Source organism: Trichechus manatus, unplaced genomic scaffold (genome assembly GCF_000243295.1).
Source record: "Trichechus manatus latirostris isolate Lorelei unplaced genomic scaffold, TriManLat1.0 scaffold00171, whole genome shotgun sequence".
NCBI lineage: Eukaryota > Metazoa > Chordata > Mammalia > Sirenia > Trichechidae > Trichechus > Trichechus manatus.
Genome location: NW_004444107.1, coordinates 5,054,238 through 5,075,016, shown reverse-complemented (window position 1 = coordinate 5,075,016; position 20,779 = coordinate 5,054,238). Strand labels below are relative to the sequence as shown.

At 38.0% G+C, this 20,779-nt stretch overlaps 2 protein-coding genes across 2 annotated transcripts in view; one reads left to right on the top strand and one right to left on the bottom strand.

The window, feature by feature from the left end:
- Positions 1–11,465: 11,465 nt before the first annotated feature.
- On the top strand, positions 11,466–15,684 carry CUNH4orf3 (chromosome unknown C4orf3 homolog). The gene is made up of 2 exons (XM_012558524.2): positions 11,466–11,801; positions 13,307–15,684. Coding segments are annotated over exons 1-2 (207 nt in total). The 5' UTR covers positions 11,466–11,595; the 3' UTR covers positions 13,308–15,684.
- Positions 15,685–16,077: 393 nt separating this feature from the next.
- Positions 16,078–20,779, bottom strand: part of USP53 (ubiquitin specific peptidase 53) — a 69,147-nt gene continuing 64,445 nt past the window's right edge. Inside the window, exon 16 of the mRNA XM_004386807.3 lies at positions 16,078–19,288. Coding sequence (XP_004386864.2) covers positions 18,430–19,288 — 859 coding nt within the window. The 3' untranslated portion in view covers positions 16,078–18,429. The remainder of the gene's footprint in view (positions 19,289–20,779) is intronic.

Sequence of the window (20,779 nt, the reverse complement as noted above, 5' to 3'; positions counted from 1 at the left end):
AAGAAGAAAAGAGGATGGCATAACTGGTTCTGAGAGGTGGGAATAATGAATTCTTGCTGCTGGTGGATAAAAATATAACTTGTTCAGTACAACTTTCTTGGATCCTGAGTTAAGGGAGAACCCTTAATCCTCAGATGAGTCACTGTATGAAAAGAAAGTTGTTGCTTGTGAAGTGTATTGTCCATGGGAATGATGTGGTGGCAGAGGAAGGTTAAGAACCACTGATGTAGTACATATTCCTGCACTCCACAGCTCTGTTGACCATTGAACTATGAGCCTGTACCCATCTCCATACTGTATTTAGTTGATATAGGAACTCTTACAGTGTCATATTTACCTCCTACGTCTTCTGCTTTCAAAATCAAGTAACGTTTTCTCAACTTCAAGGTCACTGATAGAATATCCCAACAACTTGAACAAACAGAACTGCATTCTCATATGCTCTCCACTTGCCAATACAGAGAATAGGGAGGAGAGAACTTTTTTTCTTGACCCCTGGGAGTACTCTAAATTTGTTATTTATTTTTTTAAGCAAAGGAACACCTTTTCAAAGGAAATTCTTCATGGAAGTTTAAACGTAGGCACCTACGTTGTTAGCTCCACTCTATACCGAGCCCAGGCTAAACTAGCACATTCTAATACCACAATATCTGAGGTCTTCCAGTTCAATACTTCTTTCAGGGGGTAAGAAGGTAGCATTGCCTGTTGTAGCTACAGTATGAATTACCTGAAGAAGCACCTGGGCACGGTCAATCAGATCCTAGAACAATGTGCTGGAACAGATGGTCTCCTCAATGTCCTACCATGAGTCCTGGAACAATGGGGTTTGGCTTGCAGCAGAATCTCCTCCTTTCACATCTATAACTCTCTCTCTCGGGATATAAATTGGAACATGGGGACTGGAAGGGCGTAGGTGTCCTCCACATCTTGGACCCAGAGACTTCCGAGCTTTTCCACTTTCTCTAATCTCCTCAGCAATTGAAAACTCACCTTTTAAGACTTTAATGAGTCCCATTTAAGACATAAAGACAAGAGAATTACTGTGCAACCCTTAAGAAGTACTACCCTGAGACTCCTACTTAAACAAATTGCAAGGCTTATCTGTTTTGGAGCCTCTCAGGGTTGATTCAGTCCCCTAAAGGAGTCCAGGATGACTTTTTGACACAGCTCTCCCCAGAGCAAAAAAATGTAAATTTGTTTTCCAACATGGCAAATTTATACCTATGAACATAAAAGTTGAGCTTCTCTAGGAGGGGCTGCATCTACCTCTTCCATTCCACATTGGTTCTTGAGTAATTCTTGAGCAACCTTAGAGTTCCATGAAATTTAATTTGAAAAGCACTGCTCTAAATCATTATAATCCCTCAATATTTATGCACTTGGTGCCTATAAGCTAATACATGTCATAAGCAGCTAAATAATTGTGTGTGTGTGTGTGTGTGTGTGTTTCGAAGACTTTTAGTAGAAGTTCCATTAATGCTTGTTGACTTCTCCCATGATTAATATCCATCTGATTGAGTCTTTCTCTAGGTTCACAAAACCTTGGCTGAAGTCAAAGCAACTCTTGTTCATTGAGAGACATGTTAGTCTTTGAGTCTGTGATACTCAAGTGCTCCATATACAAACTGCCTGTCTTCATCAATTTATACAAAAATTTTTTTTTATTGTGCTTTAGGTGAAAGTTTACAGAGCAAATTAGTTTCTCTTCAACAATTAATACACAAATTGTTTTGTGACATTGGTTACAATCCCTGCCATGTGTCAAAACTTTCCCCTTCTCCATCCCAGTTTCCCCATTTCCATTCGCCCCGTTTTCCTGTCCTTTCCTGCCTTCTCATCTTTGCTTTTGGGCAGGTGTTGCCCATTTGGTTTCATGTGTATGATTGAACTACGAAGCACTTTCTTCATGTGTGTTATTGTTTGTTTTATAGGCCTGTCTAATCTTTGGCTGAAGGGTGAACTTCAGGAGTGACTTCAGTTCTGAGTTAAAAGGGTGACCGGGGGCCACAGTCTCGGGATTCCTCCAGTAAGTCTGATCATCTGTTTTGTATGTGAATTTGAATTTTGTTCTACGTGTTTCTCCCACTCTGTCCGGGACCCTCTATTGTGATCCCTGTCAGAGCAGTCAATGGGTACCATCTAGTTCTTCTGGGCTCAGGCTGGTGGAGGCGGTGGTACATGAGGTCCATTAGTCCTTTGGAGTAATATTTCTCTTTTGTCTTTGGTTTTCTTCATTCTCCTTTGCTCTGGATGAGATGGGACCAGTAGATGTATCTTACATGACCGCTTGTAAGCTTTTAAGACCCCAGACGATACTCACCAAAACAGGATGTAGAACATTTTCTTTATGAACTATGTCACTTGACCTAGATGTCCCCTGAGACCATGGCCCCCAGCCCTCAACTGAGTAACTCAGTCCCTCAGGGAGTTTGGATGAGTCTATGAAGCTTCTATGACCTTGCCTTGGTCAAGCTGTGCTGACTTCCCCTATATCGTGTACTGTCTTTCTCTTCACCTAAGCTATGACTTATTTACTATCTAGTTAGTGATTTCCCTTCCCCACTTATTCCTTCCCTCCTAACCATCAAAGATGGTTTCTTTTTGCATGTAAACCTTTTCTTGAGTTTTTATAATTGTGGTCTCATACAGTATTTATCCTTTTGTGATTGACTTGTTTCACTAAGCATAATGCCCTATAGATTCATCCATGTTGTGAGATGTTTCGCGGATTCATCACCGTTCTTTATTGCTGCATAGTATTCCATTGTGTATATGTACCATAATTTGTTTATCCATTCTTCTGTTGATGGACACTAAGGTTGCTTGTACCTTTTTGCTATTGTGAATAATGCTTCAGTGAACATGGGTGTGCATATGTCTATTTGCGTGACAGCTCTTATTTCTCTTAGGTTCTTGCTTTTTTAAGGAAGCACCATATCATTTTCCATAGTGGTTGTACCATTTTACATTCCCACCAGCAGTGTATAAGAGTTCCAATCTCCCCATAACCTCTCCAAAATTTGTTATTTTCTGTTTGTTTTTTAGTGCCAGTAATGTCGGGTTGTAGTTTTGATTTGCATTTCTCTAATGGCTAATGACTGCAAGCATTTCCTTATGTGTCTGTTAGCTGTTAGCCACCTGAATGTCTTCTTTGGTGATGTGTCTGTTCATATCTTTTGACCATTTTTTAACTGGATTATTTGTCTTTTTGTTGTCGAGGTGCTGCAGTATCTTACAGATTTTAGTGATTAGACCCTTGTCAGATATGTCATAGCCAAAAATTTTTTTCACAGTCTGTAGATTCTCTTCTTATTCTTTTGGTGAAGACTTTTGATGAGCATAAGCGTTTAATTTTTAGGAGATCTCTGTCATGTAGTTTATTTTCTGGTGTTTGTACATTGTTAGTTATGGTCTGAATCCTATTTATGCCATATATTAGGACCCCTAGCATTGTCCCTATTTTTTCTTCCATGATCTGTATAGTTTTGGTTTTATATTTAGGTCTTTGATCCATTTTGAATTAGTTTTTGTGTATGGTATGAGTACACATTTTTCATTTTTTTGCAGATGGCCATCCAATTTTGCCAGCACCATTTGTTAAAGAGACTGTCTTTTCCCCCATTTAATGGACTTTGGTCCTTTGTCAAAGGTCAGAGGACCATAGTGGCTTATGTCTCGGTTCTCAATTTTGTTCCTTTGGTCTATGTGTCTGTCATTGTACCAGTAGCAAGCTGTTTTGACTACTGTGGCCGTATAGTAGGTTCTGAGATCAGGTAGTGTGAGGTCTCCTACTTTGTTCTTCTTATTCAATAATGCTTTACTCAACCGGGGCCTCTTTCTTTTCCATATAAAGTTAATGATTAGTTTTTCCATCTCATTAAAGAATGCTGTTTTGGATAGGGACCGCATCATATCTGTTGATTGCTTTGGGTAGAACTGACATTTTCACAATGTTGAGTCTTCCTACCCATGAGCATGGTATGTTTTTCCATTTATGCAAGTCTCTTTTGGTTTCTTGCAGTAGTGTTTTGCAGTTTTCTTTGTATAGGTTTTTTATGTCCCTGGCTGGACTTATTTCTAAGTATTTTATTTTTCTAGGGGCTATTATAAATCATATTGTTTTCCTGATTTCCTTTTTGTAGTTCTCTTTATTGGTACATAGGAATCCAACTGATTTTTGTATGTTGATGTTGTATCCTGCTACTCTGTTTTGTTATGCCTTTTTTGCGGCAATTGAGATGAGCCTGTGATTCTTTTTTGTTGTTCTATTTATGTGGTTGATTATATTACTGATTTTCGAATGTTGAACCATCCTTGCATACCTGGTATGAATCCCACTTGGTTGTGGTGTATTATGTTTTTTTTTATATGATGCTGAATTCTATTGGCTAGAATTTTGTTGAGAATTGTTGCGTCTATATTTATGAGAGATATTGGTCTGTGATTTTCTTTTTTTGTGATGTCTTTGCCTGGCTTTGGTGTCAGGAGTAGCTAAATTTTGGCCTAGGCTATCTCCTATCTTCTTACTTGTTTTCAAACAATTTTCTTCCCAATTTCTAGTTAACACATGTTCACTGTTGACATTTGGAAAATACAGAAAATCACAAAGAATAACATTATCTGGACCCTACCTCCCAGAGAAGGTATGGGAATTCCAGAAAACTTTAAATTGTGCTCATGAGGAACCTGTACATAGACCAAGAGGCAGTCATTTGAAAAGAACAAAGGGATACTGAGTAGTTTAAAGTCAGGAAAGATGTGTGTCCGGGTTGTATCCTCTCACCATACTTATTCAATCTGTATGCTGAACAAACAACTCGAGAAGCTGGACTATATGAAGAAAAATGTGGCATCAGGATTGGAGGAAGACTCACTAACAACTGCAGTATGCAGATGACACAACCTTGCTTGCTGAAAGTGAAGAGACTTGAAATACTTACTGATGAAGATCAAAGACTACAGCCTTCAGTATGGATTGCACCTCAACGTAAAGAAAACAAAAATCCTCACAATTGGACCAATAAGCAACATCATGATACATGGAGAAAAGACTGAACTTGTCAAGGATTTCATTTACTTGGATCTACAAGCAGCAGTCAAGAAATGAAACAACACATTGCATTGGGCAAATGTGCTGCAAAAGCCCTCTTTAAAGTGTTAAAAAGCAAAGATGCCACTTTGAGGACTAAGGTGCGCATGACCCAAGCCATGGTATTTTCAATTATCTTACATGCATGCAAAAGTTGGACAATGAATAAAGAAGAGCAAAAAAGAATTGATGCCTTTGAATTATGGTGTTGGTCAAGAATATTGAATATACCAGGGAGTGCCAGAAGAATGAACCAATCTGTCTTGGAAAAAATACAGCCTGCTCCTTAGAAGCAAGGATGGTGATAATTCATCTCATGTACTTTGGACATGTTATCAGGAGGGACCAGTCCTTGGAGAAGGACATCATGCTTGGTAAAATAGAAGGTCTGTGAAAAAGAGGAAGACCCTCAACAAGATGAACTGACACAGTGGCTGCAACAACGGGCTCTAGCATTAAGGATTGTGAAGATGGCGTAGGACCAGACAGTGTTTCATTCTATTGTCATAGGATCACTATGAGTCGGAACCGACTCAACAGCACCTAACAACAACCTCCCAGAGAAACTTCTATTAGCATGTTGAGATTTCTCCAACTGATGAAGTCTGGTTCAGTTAGTGTTTAATATACACCAGCTATCACACTGGCATCCATTCACTAAACATTGTTATTCTAGTTTATGCCCCTGTTGATACTGTCACACCTACACCTTGGAAGCCTATTTTATAAGAAACGATATGTCATGTATTGGCTAATCTTTCAGTCTCCACCCTCAATGACTGTCCCGTCAACATCTATGAATAATAAAATGACAGACATTAGTATAATGAGATTTCAAGGCTGTGCTTTTCAGCATCTGTGTGCTCTGTGTCAGTTAGCTTTGGCCTATTGAAATTGTTCTTAAATTTTAAAAAGCAGCAGAGAAAATTCTCTTTACTTTGGAATAAACTCTTAGATGAAACCTTAGAATATAAAATAAACAAAACTGAGTTCTTATGGTTGAAGTCTTTCTGCACCTGTGTGGATACGTAGGGGAAAGAGTGTGATAGTATGTTCAGACCATCCTGCCTACCTTACCAAATATTCAAGCAATTATGCAGAACCTCAGGGCTCTGTGGCAGTGTTTGAACACTCTATTGCTGTTAGTTTTCTTCAGTCAGAACACCTAATGAATTGGATGGTTACTGCATCTATGTCTCCTATGACTCCTGAGACAGTGCCTGACATACAGTAGGTATTCAAAAAAGTATTTACTGAAATTAAAAAAGAGAAATCCACACAGGGGAATTAATTAGTGCATATCTATTACTAGTACTTGAAAAAAGCTCAGAAATTATTCCCACTGAGAGTCATAGATCAGTAGTGGTAGATATTAGTAGCATTATTATACTACCACGTTATAAAACAGGTAATTCAACAAATATTTTTTGACCAGGATTGTGTTAGTAGTTGCAGAATACAAAATACAGTTGAGTAAATACTTAGTTTTTTCCACATTCAAGACACTGTTCGAGGGACTGTGAAGACTAAAAAGATGGTAAAAATACAGTGTCTTCCCTAAAAAAAAAAACTTAACACTCTAACAGGGTAAACAATTTACATAAAATTATGCTAAAAACCAAGCCAATGTATCAGATATGTCAAGAGAAGTGCGTTAGAGATTCAGTGGAGAAGTCACAACCTGTAGTAGGGATCAGGAAATCATTTTAATGAGGAAACATTTGAAATGGGAATTTAAAGATGGTAAGAGCTGTGACTTAGGAATATAAAGGTAGCAGGAAAAGACTGGAGGAAAGGATGAGAGTAGTGGAAATGAGGAGGGGGCAAATGGGAAATTATAGAGGTACTAGTAATTTAAATTCAGAGGTAGTGGTTAAAGAAATCAATGATAACTAAAAGATTAGGGGACTATTAACAGAAATAGAAAAGTCTGAAATAGGGACTGGTTTTCTGGAGGAAATGGTGAGACTGATTTTTATTTGGCACTTTAATTCCCTTGTCAGTTGTTGGTCTTCCACATTCTCTCTTTCCTCTCCTTTGGACTTTAATTACATTTATGTTAGATTGTCAGACTGTGTCCCACATTTCTTTTTTTAAAAATTTTATTGTGCTTTAGGTGAAAGTTTAAAGCGCAAATTAGTTTCTCATTCAAAAATTTATACATAAATTGTTTTGTGGCATTGGTTGCACTCCCCAGAATGTGTTAGCACTCTTCCCCTTTCCCTTTCCACCCTGGGTTCTCCGTGTCCATTTGTCCAGTTTTCCTGTCCCTTCCTACCTTCTTGTTTTTGCTTTTGGGTAGGTATTACGCATTTGGTCTCCTATACTTGATTGAACGAAGAAGCACATTCTCCACATGTGTTGTTTTATAGGCCTGTCTAATCTTTGGCTGAAAGGTAGACTTCAGGAGTGGCTTTGGTTCTGAGCTAGCAGGATGCCCAGGAGCCAGAGTCTTGGGGGTTCCTTCAGTTTCTGTCAGACCCCAGTAAGTTCGGTCTTTTTTTTACAAATCTGGATTTTGTTCTACATTTTTCTCCCGCTCTATCCAGGAGTCTCTGTTGTGATCCCTGTCAGAGTGGTCGGTGGTGGTATCTGGGCACCATCTAGTTTTTCTGAGCTCAGGCTGGTGGAGGCTGTGGTTCAGGTGGTCCATTAGTCCTTTGGACTAATATTTTCCTTGTGTCTTTGGTTTTCTTCATTCTCCTTTGCTCTGGATGGGATGGGTCCAATAGATGTATCTTAGATGGCTGCTTGCAAGCTTTAAGACCCTAGACGATACTCACCAAAGCAGGATGTATGGAACTCTCTTTATGAACTATGTTCTGTCAATTAACCTAGCTGTCCTGAGATTATGGTCTCTAGGCCTCAGCCCCAGTATCTCGGGCCCTCAAGGTGACTGGATGTGTCTATGAAGCTTCTATGACTTTGCCTTGGTCAACCTGTGACTTTTTTTTTTCCCCAACCACATGTCTTAAACTCTGTTCTGTCCTTGCCATTCTTTTTTTCCTCTGTGCTTCAGTTTTCATATTTTTTTATTCATCTGTCTTTGACTTCACTATCTTGTCTTCTCATTCCAATATCTGAATGATCTGAAGGTCTCCTTCTGTTTTTTTCTCTTGATTATTGCTTACATTTTCTACCTCCTCACATAATTCAGTTTTTTTTTTAATACCAGCCATTATGTGTTAAAAAACAATAGAGCCTGAAGTTGACGCTATTTTTCTCCAGAAAAGGTTTGCCCTTTTTTTCTGTTAAGCAGAGTGAGTAAGGGGTGATCAAGGAGTATCAAGCAGGCATTGTACTGAATCAGGGATTTGGTTGCAGCCTTAATAAAATGCTGCCCACCTCTGGTTTCAAATGACTCACAGGGGAGATCTGTCATGTGTTTGTTGTAGGCCCCTTCCTCTAATGAGAGCTTTGTCTCCTAAGCACCACATGGCTGAGAAATTTCATTCTGCCTTTCCAGTCCAGTTGTTGTAAATCCTAACCTCTGTGTCTGTGGTTATAATCCCATTTAGGGATGGGTTGTCTTTATTATGTTAACAAGACAGGATAAGTGTAGAGTGTGTCTTAAGTAATCTCTTTTGAGATATAAAAGAGATTAAACAAGCAAGCAAAAGCAGCAGAGATGGGGGAAGAGAGCTGCCAAACCACATGAACATTGCCCAGGAGCAGAAACTCAGAAGAACAAGGACCTTCTTCCAGAGCTAACAGAGAGAGAAAGCCTTCCCCTAGAGTTGGCACCCTGAATTTGGACTGCTAGCCTCCTAAACTGTGAGAAAATAAATTTGTTTGTAAAGCCACTCATTTATGGTATTTCTGATATAGCAGCACTAAATAACTAAGACAGTGTGGAAGCATTACAGTTCAATGCAACAGCATGCACCAAAGCCCAAAGGCCAAGAGGAGAATAGTTTCCAGGAGGAAGATGGACGGAAGTAATCTGGCAGGAGCAAAGGGTGTTTGCTAGCCACCAGGCTGGCAGTGTAGGGTGGAGCCAGATGAATAGCGAGTTATAGAGGTGGGAACTGCTAAAGGCCAAGATGAAGATAAAAGAGAACCTGCAACAAACAGCAACTAGTTATGATGATAGTACAACTCTCAGACAAAGAGAACTATCATAGGTATGCAAAGCAGCAATGATGCAGGAAAACAAAACAACTTGCTGTACCAATCAACCAGTTTATTGTTGGGACAGGTATCCAATTTGGAAAGGAGGAACAGATGGAGTAAAGATGAGAAAGAGATGATTTATGATAAACACTTATATGTTTTCAGATGATAATTACAGAAACAAGGTTCTTTACTATTGGAGAGGTTACTCCATGAAATTTAATTCCTAGAATGATCATGAGGATGCTTTATTATATAGACATACTGGCTTGACAACTGCCTAAAGAAATCTGCATTACCTTAGGTCAAAACCAGTCATTACTTCCCTCCTGAGAATTTACAGCATCTGAACTTCAGAAAACTTGTAATGTCTTCTTAAAAATACTAAGCTGTCTTTAGCTTGATGGCTGTGGCATTCCCATACACTACCTTCCCCATCACATCCCAGTCAGAATTAACTGTGCTGATGGTATTGTGAATGCGTTGAACATTACTGCAGTGTAATAATTCAATCTGTAGTTCCTGGTGTATATTTTTCACTTGAACCTGTGAGGTAGAAATGATCAAGGGGACTGGGAGAATGCTGAGCACTTTAATTACTAACAGCGCATCTGAATTTCAGTAAGGTAATTCCTTTGAAATTAAATTGCTTATAATTTAGGACGTAGCATCAAATTCATTTCTGTGTTCTATGGAGTAATAAAAAATCAGTAGGATTTTTTCAGGGGTGATGTCTGAAGAAGTCATAGGATCTTCCAATTGAAATTAATCCAAATGGCCCCTCTCTATTTGCATTATTCCAAGTCTGAGAGACCTTCCTGTTTTAAGAGACTCAACTGTAGTACCAACATTCCATTATGAATGAACATGTGTCTCTTTGCCAAGGTCAAGTTTAATACCATTTCAGAACTTGTTTTTACTTCTATACTAACAATTTTAATTTTTGTTTTTCTTAAAGCAATCCTACGTCAGTAATTAGAAAGAACTGATTGTACTTTGCCAGTGACATTGCTTCCATGTTGGGTAGGGGCAACAGTTTACTTGTCTCCCCTAATTTTTAAAAAGTTTCAATGTCACTTAAAACCAGGGTCTTTTCCAATCTACTACCAGCAGATAATCTGGGCTACATCACACAATCTAGTTAGTTCTCAAATAGTGGCCTTCTCATTCCCAGAACCTGCAAAGCAAAGGACAGTTAGTATCTTTCTTAAATGGTAGTATGTTTGTTTGTCTTTATTACGTGGCAATTGATTTGGAGGCAAATTAAGCAAGGTGAGGCACCTATACAATAGCATTAGAGAATGCTGGAGTTTGGTCAATTTTAGGCATTATCGTTTTTTAGTAACTTTGGGCAATTCACCCATATTTCATTTTCTAATGCTGTAAAATGGAGTGATCCCCACTTTAAGGAGGTCTCATGAAGATTTAATAACAGTTTATGTAAAAACACAACAAAATCAAGTTTTAATTGACTACTATCCCACTAACAGAACCATCTGCATCATGCCTAGGTGCCTGTATCTTCTGAACAATTCAGGATTCATAATCTGGTAAGCGGAAAGAATATTTCAAATCTGAGCTGCCACGGAAAATTCAGGGAGTATGGTCAATCATTTTTTTTTCTAATAGCATTCTGAGCTGGTGGGGACCACATTTCCCAAGCCTTGAATCATTCTTAAAATTCACTAAGCTGCAGAATTACCATGCTTTGCTTTTAATTATATCTAGTTTATTAGCACTGTTTCAAAGACTAAATAAAATAAGCGTAAAATGCTAGAGACAGTACTAAACCCACACGAAGGTGCCTCCCTAAAACCTCCGTGGTGTTGGGTTATGTCATAGCAACCCTATAGGACAGAGGAGAACTGCCCCCATAAGGGTTTCCAAGGAGCACCCGGTGGATTCGAACTGCCAACCTTTTGGTTAGCAGCCAAACTCTTACTCACTACGCCACCAGGACAAGGCTCCTTAAAATCTTGGAATAAGGAAAAAAAGGAATGTGGAGAAGTGACAAAAGGCAGCTCTAGGGTAGAGCCCATCACCTCACAGGAACGTGACACGATAGTGATTTCTGGTCCGGCCAGACGGTTTTTCTCCAGCTAAACCTGAACCACCAGCATAACGCGTCGGACGCAGCAGGGCGGAAGTGGGCGGACTTGCTTCCTCTGCTTCCGGGTGGAGCCCGCACCACCTGCCCTCTGTCGCGGAGGCAGCGGACCGCGGGCTCGGAGCCTGGGCGCTGCGAGTGGCAGGCACAGAGTCCATTTCCGGGGGCGAGGGGAGCAGCGGACTGCGCAGGCGGTCGGATACGATCCAGTTTCCGGCGCGGCCACCACGGAAGTGTGGACAGACTTTTCCAGGTGCTCGAACTGCGGTGGGTCGGCGAGAGTGAGATGGAGGTGGGCGCGGAAGCTGTAGTTGGAGAGGACGGTCTCCGGGAGCGGCGAGGCTTGAGCGAGGCTGGGAGGCAGGAGCAGAACCGAGATGTGCAGCCTCAGTCCGGGTCAAACATGATTCCAAAACACTCCTACTGGTTAGATGTCTGGCTCTTCATCCTCTTCGACCTGGTGGTGTTTTTCTTCGTGTATTTTATGCCCTGGTGAGTATCCTGAATGGAGTCATAGCTTGTTGAAGTGGTAAGGGGCTTAGAGACCATCTACAACACTTTTTATGGGGAGGGGGGTAGGGACTGAATTCAAGAGGGTTTGTATGATATGTCCAAGGTCACACAGTGGCGGGGTCGGGTGGGTGGGGAGTTGAGAGGACTAGAGTGAGTGCCTTTCTCTGGCACCTCAGTGGGAAGTCTTTAAAGGGATTTGGAGGAAACTTGGCTTCATAATTTTTTTTTTTTTTTTTACATTCTGCAATGAAACCAGCTGGGTTTGAGTTACCGCACTGTGGAACTGGGGAAGTTTAGCTGGAACCTTATTTTCCCATCTAGGATTTGAGACGGAGTAACCACGTCAAACGGGTGTGATTAAGATTAAACAAGGTAGTGATTTATCTAAGAACGATTTGCATGTTGACTGGCAGTAATGAGTGCTCAATTAAAGCTATTGTTATTATACAACTGTTTGACCATGAGCAGGCCAGGAAGGTATCTCAAACTTAACATGTCCAAAACCGAACTTAGCCAAGTGTACTTTTCTTTCAGTGTTTCTGTATCAGTAAATGGCAGCTTTATCTACCCAGTTACTCCTGCCAGAACTCTGGGACTCTGACGTTCCCCTTTCCTTACACACACCCATATATCCCACAACACCAACAAGTCACAAAATTCTGTAGATTCCACTTGAAAATACACCTTAAATCCAAGCGGTCCATTTTCACTACCACTCTGACAAGGCAGTTGTGACAGGAGATAAAGGAAGGAACTTAGAGAATGGAGGAGGGGGGAATGAAACGAGACAGTAAGGGAAAAGCTACAAGTTTAGAGGTAAAGCAGTAAGATAAAGCAGGGGGGCCTATGGAAAAAAAAGCAGTGCAGCGCATTTAGACATTAAACAGCTCTCCTAGACTTTAAAGTTGATTGTTCACTCACTGTGTTATCTCCTCATTATCAGTTGTCTCCGCTCAGTCATCATGCTTATGAGTACCATGTGTCTAAGATTTTATATTTAGGAGTTTTTACTTATGAAATTTGCACTTCTTGATAGGCAATCACTGCCTTTTTCCCCCACCTCCCATCCCCAAATTTTGGCAAATATTTGGGCATAAGCTTAATGTATTTCAGGTCCTGTTGGCTCTGATCTTGGATGATGTGGCAAGTTAGAAAACAGAGGGTTGAATGAGGAGAATGGAATGGATGGGCATTTCTATAAAATCTGTCAAGCCATTTGTAGAGTTTCTATCCCCTCCCCCCTTTTTCTGGTAGATACCTTAAGTATGGTGATTTTTTTTTTTTTTTAAAGGACCTGAATTTTTAGCTCTGGAAGCCTTACAGGAGATAGTTTAGGCATTTTTATTTTTTGCTCTTATTAATACGTAAATCATTTGGTAACGGGCAAGTGACTCTAAAACAATCAAGATTTTCAGCAGTTGACATGAAAGTGTTAAAGTGAGAAGGAAAAGGAAACATTGCTAACAAATATTTGGTTCTTACAGACTGGTTTGCCTGATATCTAAATTAAGAAGTTGGCTTCTGGAGTGGCTTCTGAAAATGACTACAAACTTCTTGAATAAAGAAGACAGGCAAGATTGTGCAGCAGTAGAATTTCAGACTCCTAAGGGACTTTCTTTTCATTTTACACATTCTGTTATCATTTCGGGACTGTATTAAATGGGGAGTGATCTCACTCATTTATAACTAAATTCTTAAAACTAGACCTTTTTGTTCATGTTTAAAAACTTTTCAAACATCTGATGGCTTTACAGGGGCTAAATGTAAAAGTATTTGTACTTAAGGGTTTAGTGTATTCATCAGTAAATATAGTCATTCTTTTAATATTTAATATTTTAAGAATTGGTCAAGGTTTAATAGGCTGCAAATAATATGGTAAAATAAAAATATGGTGAAGTATTTATAAATTCAAAAGTAAATACTCAAAAGCAAGGAAAGGAGTTTGAGAGAAGGAACAAAGTTTTCTTAAAATGCATTAGGAGATTACAAATAACGAAAAGCTTTACAGAAAATGCTGGCCCACAATGTATTGGCTATAAGTGCCAGTTTAATTTTTAGATTTAAGGAGGACTGGGTTATAAAAAGATGTGTTACGGTTGATGGATACAAACTTATAGAAAGTAGATAATACCCAGTATTGGAAAGCTAGCTTGTGTGTTCTTTTACCTGGAGGCCTCTTCTTTCTTCTTTTCAAACCATTAAGTTTCCTAAAATAAGAATGTGTTTCAGAACTATTTTTTCTTATTGTGGTTATTTTAAAGATGCTTGTGACCAAAGCCTGATTTTTATGTCTGTAACTTACTTAAATACTTCAGCAGGTGCAGTGTGATATTTCCCCATTCAGTAGATATTTGAGCGCTTACTATGTATGGGCCAGGGAGTGTTTTAGGGACAACAGTGACCAAAACATAAAAATCCTTGCTTTCATGGAGTTTCCATTTTAGAGGTTTTTTTTTGTTAAAAATCTAATTTATCTAAGTACATGTTAGTTAATGAGAATTTACATTCCAGGGATGCTCAGCTAGCATTTAATCAAAAAGGCCACACTTCAAAAGCAGCTAATCTAAGGACTTCAGAACGATTTCTGGTAGTCCTAGGGGCTATCAGAAATGGGCTCTCATTGATGAAATTAGTGACATTTGATATATGTGTATTGGCTGGAGTATTTTGGGGATTTTCTCCCATATCGACAAGGTGTAAGGTCCAGTAAGCTCTACATCATGTACCTTTTTGAGATGCTTAGGGCTAAAGTCAAGTCCAAGATTGATTTTGGAGGATTCTAATTGCCTAATGCTGACTATAAGGTTAACAATTACAGCTTCAAGGTATTTTTGCATCTGCCTAAAGAGAACCCTTTATGCAAGGTATGAAGTATCTAGACCACGGAACTGGGATTTGATTGAGCTTACCAAGCAGGTTGTACAGTCTTTTGTGTTCTGCTTGCTAACAATGATGTTAATAAATGTTTACTTGTATAGCTGAATTTGGTCTGACTTGCTTTTATTATAACAAACTCCTGGTAGTGAGGTTGTGAGGGAATTAGGCCCATATCACTAGGGTTCCTATGTGTCAGGCGTGACTCAACAGCAATGGAATCACTCACCTACCTGTAACTGTTAACTACCTTAAAGAACCTAACAGTTATGCATGACCAAATTGACTTAGGTCAGTTCATAACAGTTCTCATACAGCTTAATGCTAGGCCACACATAAAGGCTTATCATACCTTTCTGTAATAGTCATACAGCCTATTACTGTAACTGTCAAATATTGTACAAATTTCTAATACAGTGAAGATGGAGAGATCTTAATATGACTGGAAATGATGAGGATTGAATCTTTCCTACAGATGATGAATATAGCTAGGAAATTGTACCTACTACCATACTGTGCCATCTCAAGTATACTGCCTGTTTAGTGCCCACAATTGAAGGTTTTTAAGAAGTCGATAAATGGGACACCAAAAAAAGTTGGCAGACTTGCTACAACAAACACAGACATCAAATGTGATTTTAATCTGATAAGTTTCATGTAAGTGATTATTCCAGTAATTTGAGATGAACTTTCATATTAGCAGTTGTGAGGAACAGTTTTTAGGGGTATGTTAGCTTGAAAATTTTAGGATGTCAAGAGCTCTGTATAACCAGCCCAGTTAAAAATTAGCTGCAAGTGGCATGGGACTAGTTACGGTGACTACAGGATACTTAGGGTCAATGAGAATATTTAAAGTAGATTACGCTCTAGGAACAAGAGTCATCAAGCTACGGCCTCCCCTGGGCCAAATCTGGCCCACTGCCTGCTTGAGCAGCCTGTGAACTAAGAATGGTTTTTATATTTTAAAATGATTGAAAAAAAAAAAAAATTATGACGCATGAAAATTATGTAAAATCCAAGTATTAGTGTCCATAAATAAAGTTTTATTGGAACACAACTATGTCCATTTATGTATTGCTTGTGGCTGCTTTCACATTACAATGGCAGAGCTGAGCAGTTGTTACAGGGACCTGATGTCCCACAAAACCTAAAATACTATCTGGTCCTTCACAGAAAAAGTTTGCTGAATCCTCTAGGAGCTACACTTTAGACCTTGCTGGAGTTTCGCTGATAGGCGCCTCCTGTGATAATATTTTATAATCTGTGAAATTACAAGTACCTTAAACTTTAAATTGACTTACATTTCCCATAGAATACATAGTCTGTGTTGGGAAGGGAGGCTTGGGGGACACAGTTTCCAAATTCAAAGAAAAGTCCAACAATATTAAAAATCTGTTTATCTTAAATTTTTTTTTAAACCAGAAGAAATAGATTTTACATGAAAATATAACACTCTGAAGATATTTTAAGCATTACAATAATTGGTTGCATTACAAAAGTTTTCATAATAAACTTACAACCAGATGAAAACACTTATAAATAGGCACCTTAGAAGTCAAAATTTTACATGTGAATGATTAGTAGTAAATGTGTATTCAATCTTATGTTTGGAGTGTTGAATCAACATAAAAACAAAGGGTCAGTTTCTAGTTTGTTTGGTACTATTACATGATTCAGGAGATAGCAACTGGACAGTACTTTAAAAGAGCCAAAATTGGACAATTTCTATTTGATGTTTTATAACTTCAATTGTGAGTTGAAAAGATGAAACTGGGACTGCTGTTAAAATATCAGAAATTAAATGTTTTAAATAATAGACTTTCAACTGGACATCTTTAACAAACAAATTAAAAAGAAAAACTTACACAGAAAGTTTTTGAAAGCTATTAAAATACTTGATGTAAACCTACTTCTCTAGTATTTTACAATGTTATGAAAGCAGGAATTAAATACACTGACATTTCAAATATAATTTTACAAACTTTACAATATTTACAAACCTTCCACACTAAGTTATGTTAAAAACAAGCTTTCTTAAAGGAGAAAATTTAATTTAGTTGGTATTCCAGGATTTCTAAATTAAGAGAATATAAAGTAATAATCACCTACTGTTAGAAAAGTCTATTAAAAACTTTAAAATTCTCTACCAGTGGAAGATAAAATTTGGCCAACATTTGGTAACTGGGTGAGGTTAAACTTTTACAAGCAATTATTTGCTATTTATCTAAAAGTGTTCATTTTTAATTATTTACATTTTGAAATTTTTTTACAGAATCAGTCAAGATATTCAATTTACTAATTAGTTTATAAAATTATTACGTTTTATCTATGAAGTTCATTCATGAAGGTAATGAAAATTTTGATTTTATAGTTCTTACTTCTCTGGAGTGGACAATATAAAACTATTCAAAACCAGCTCAGTATAGAATAAAATGGCAACTAATGAAATAAGGTAATTAAAACAACTTATTTTCACTTGTAAGGTCATATAGTAATGGAAAATTTATTTTTTAAACAAAACCCTCTCCATGAATGTAGCTGGAGTAAAATTACTGGTTATTTAGAGTAGGAAAAAAGGGAGGGGCACTCATATTAATAAGACATTTCATTAAAATTAAACCCTCTAAATGAATGGCAGAAATTTAATCTGGAAACCTAGGTAGCTCTGCAGATTCAAGAATATGAAAATCAATAAACTGGGTTGACAACCTATAATCAGGTGAGACTAGCACAGAAATTTCAGGCAGTCACAGTGACATTCCCAATGAGAGGGCTCTACGTTAATTACCAACACTGGTTATTAGCAGCCCAAAGTAAACCAAACCAAAATAAAAACCTTTCACATTTCATATAAAATTAGAAACAAATGTAACAAGATAAATAATACACTAAAGTATTTTAATTATTTTAGCTTACATGGCTGAAGTAATATACATACATACTATAGTCTAGGCATTCTGAAAATAAGTTCTAGGAGTAAAATTAAGTTTCCTCTGTACTGACCTTGAGAATTTAATATAAAAATTGCTGATCATTAAGGCATTTCCCTCCCGCAATGCTATATATTTCATGGGTTAATTTTTAAGATACTTAAAGGGACTGTATGTAGTAGACTATCACAGAAGTCAAATACAAATGGGTGAAGCCCTCTTTCGGTTACCCATTAGAAAGTGCTTCTTCATAAAGCAAAGAATGCTTTGACTAGACAATGTATCTATCACCTATTATTTTTCAATTAGCATAATTACGAATCTACATACATGGTTATGGGTTAGTTTAATATGTATGTGTCTACTAGCCACATAATAGAGGGGCAAATTTAATTTTTATTCAGCTGCAGCATATGATAAATGACTTGTTGCATACCCTGATTTTCTACTTTCCAAGGCATGCAAAACTATTTTCAGTAAGTTGATCATCACACAAAAAAAATTATGTATATAATTTAACCATATATACATACATATATATGGTCAAAGTAATTAATGGCTTTAAAATTGCTACGGTTTTCATTTTCTGTATCTCACTAAGGTACGGTCAGTAGGTTACTATTTCTCATTTTAATGGCCTCTGAGGAGTTCAAGCTTGCCAATTTCATCTTTTATCTATTACAATGTATACTACATTTATATTTTTGCTCAGAGGGACAACCTGAACCAATACTATTATGTAACATAAGTCCTAGCCCTCTTTCAGTCTGAGAGAGTGAATTATCATTACAAAAGCTACTGCTCTATGGGAAACACAGTTTGGGCCTCTGGTGGTATTTCAATCTATATGTATCAGTCATGCAGCTATCAACTGAAAAATAGGTAGTTAATGAAATTGTCTCACTTGGACACGCAGAACTAGGATCTAGTTCTGGCTGGCAAAACCCATCAACGACTGCACCTGTGTCTCCCCGAAAATCATAAGTTGAAGAGTTGGACAGGTAGTCTGGTGTGTTGCCAAAACACTCTTTCACTTGAAATGTTTCCTTAAGTCTTTCATCATTTATATATGTACTCATTTCTAAACCTGGTTCTGAAACTGTACTTTCACTGTGCTTTGGAAGACTCAAAGAATTAGCTTTACACATCTCTGTAAGTTTGCCATCAGGTGTAGATTCACTTTTCTCTGACTGTGGCACATTAGTTGCAGCATGTTTCTTTGGTGGCAAAGGAGGCGGTAGATTCTGGCAAACAAGTTTTGGCACCTGACAACCATCAGATCTGCAGGTTGACTGAATTATACGTTCCCTGGATAGAGAGTTCTCAGAGTAACATTGTTCCATCATATTTTGTGGCTGCATCACAGAAGCAGTTTCTGGCTTTAACCCAACAGTTCTCGTGTGTGACGACCACAATGGAGATGGTGACATTATTTCATTAGTGTTCACTCTCTTTCCAGACGCAGAACTATCATCAACATGAAAAGGCAAACCTGTTCTCTCAGAATTTTCTATATTAAGCCACTCAGAAAATTTGCATTCACTTGATTTTTCAAGCTTCTGTTCACCTGACTGTTGGATATGCTCTCTTGCAATATGGTCCTTGAGTAATTGTGGACTGGATGAAGGGAATAACTTTCCACTGGTTTCATGTGTTTGTGACCTGAAATACGAAAGCAACATGAAATATGAAAATACTCTTCTAATAAAAAACAAAATATGAAAACAAAACAAAAATACCATATGTAAATATGCAAAGTATGGGAAAAATCAAACATTTGTCCTGTAGTCTGACTTCCCAATATGCAGTGTATATTATTTTTGTAATACAACAACAGGAGAGTTATTTGTAACCATTAACATTTCAGACTATTCGTGAACCCAATATTTATGCCAGAATACATGAATGCTTGCCAGAAACATCCATTATTACTGAAGTCAGATTTCTAATAATTAGAAATACAGTAATTAAAAAAAAAACTCATTTCAATTTACAAACACTAGAATTACATTTATTTGTGATAAAATGTAGTACAGAACTTAAGGGAAATATGTTACAAGCAAATAATTCAATACTCTAGGAATTCTGATACGCAATGCTTAAGGATAATATGTTCTTGTTTTTGGTGCCGTTGAGTCGGTTTCGACTCATAGCCACCTATGCACAACAGAACGAAACACTGCCCAATCCTGTACCATCCTCATAATTATTGCTGTGTTGCAGCCACTGTGTCAATGCATCTCATTGAGGGTCTTCCTCTTTTTCGCTGACCTTCTACTTTACCAACCATGATGTCCTTCTTCAGGGACTAGTCCCTCCTGATAACATGTCCAACTTATGTGAGATGAAGTCTCGCCATCCTCGCTTCTAAAAACATTCTGGCTGTACATCTTCTAAGGCAGATTTGTATATTCAATATTCTTTGCATCAATTCTTCTTTGATCTTCCTTATTCACCGTCCAGCTTTTGATACATGTGAAGCAACTGAAAATACCATGGCTTGGGTCAGGCCCACCTTACTCCTTAAGGGTGATATCTTTGTTTCTTTTTTTTAACACTTTATAGAGGTCTTTTGTGGCAGATTTCCCACTGCAATGCGTTGTTTAATTTCTTGACTGCTGCTTCCATGGGCACTGACTGTGGATCCAAGTAAAATGAAATCCTTGACTACTTCAATATTTCCTCCATTTATCATGATGTTGCTTATTGGTCCAGTTGTGAGGATTTTTGTTTTGTTTTTTTTTATGTTAAGGTATAATCCATACTGAAGGCTACAGTCTTTGATCTTCATCAATAAGTGGTTCAAGTCCCTTCACTTTCAGCAGGCAAGATTGTGTCATCTGCATATTCCAAGTTGTTAATGAGTCTTCCTCCAATCCTGATGCCACGTTCTTCTTCAGATATTCTGGCTTCTCAGATTATTTGCTCAGCATACAGACCGAGTAAGTATGGTGAAAGGATACAACCCTGACACACACCTTTTCTGATTTTAAACCATTCAGCATCTCCTTGTTCTGTCAGAACGACTGCCTCTTGGTCTATGTACAGGTTCTGCATGAGCACAATTAAGTGTTCTGGAATTTCCATTCTTTGCAAGGTTATCCATAATTTGATTCACACAGTCGAATGCCTTTGAGTAGTCAATAAAACACA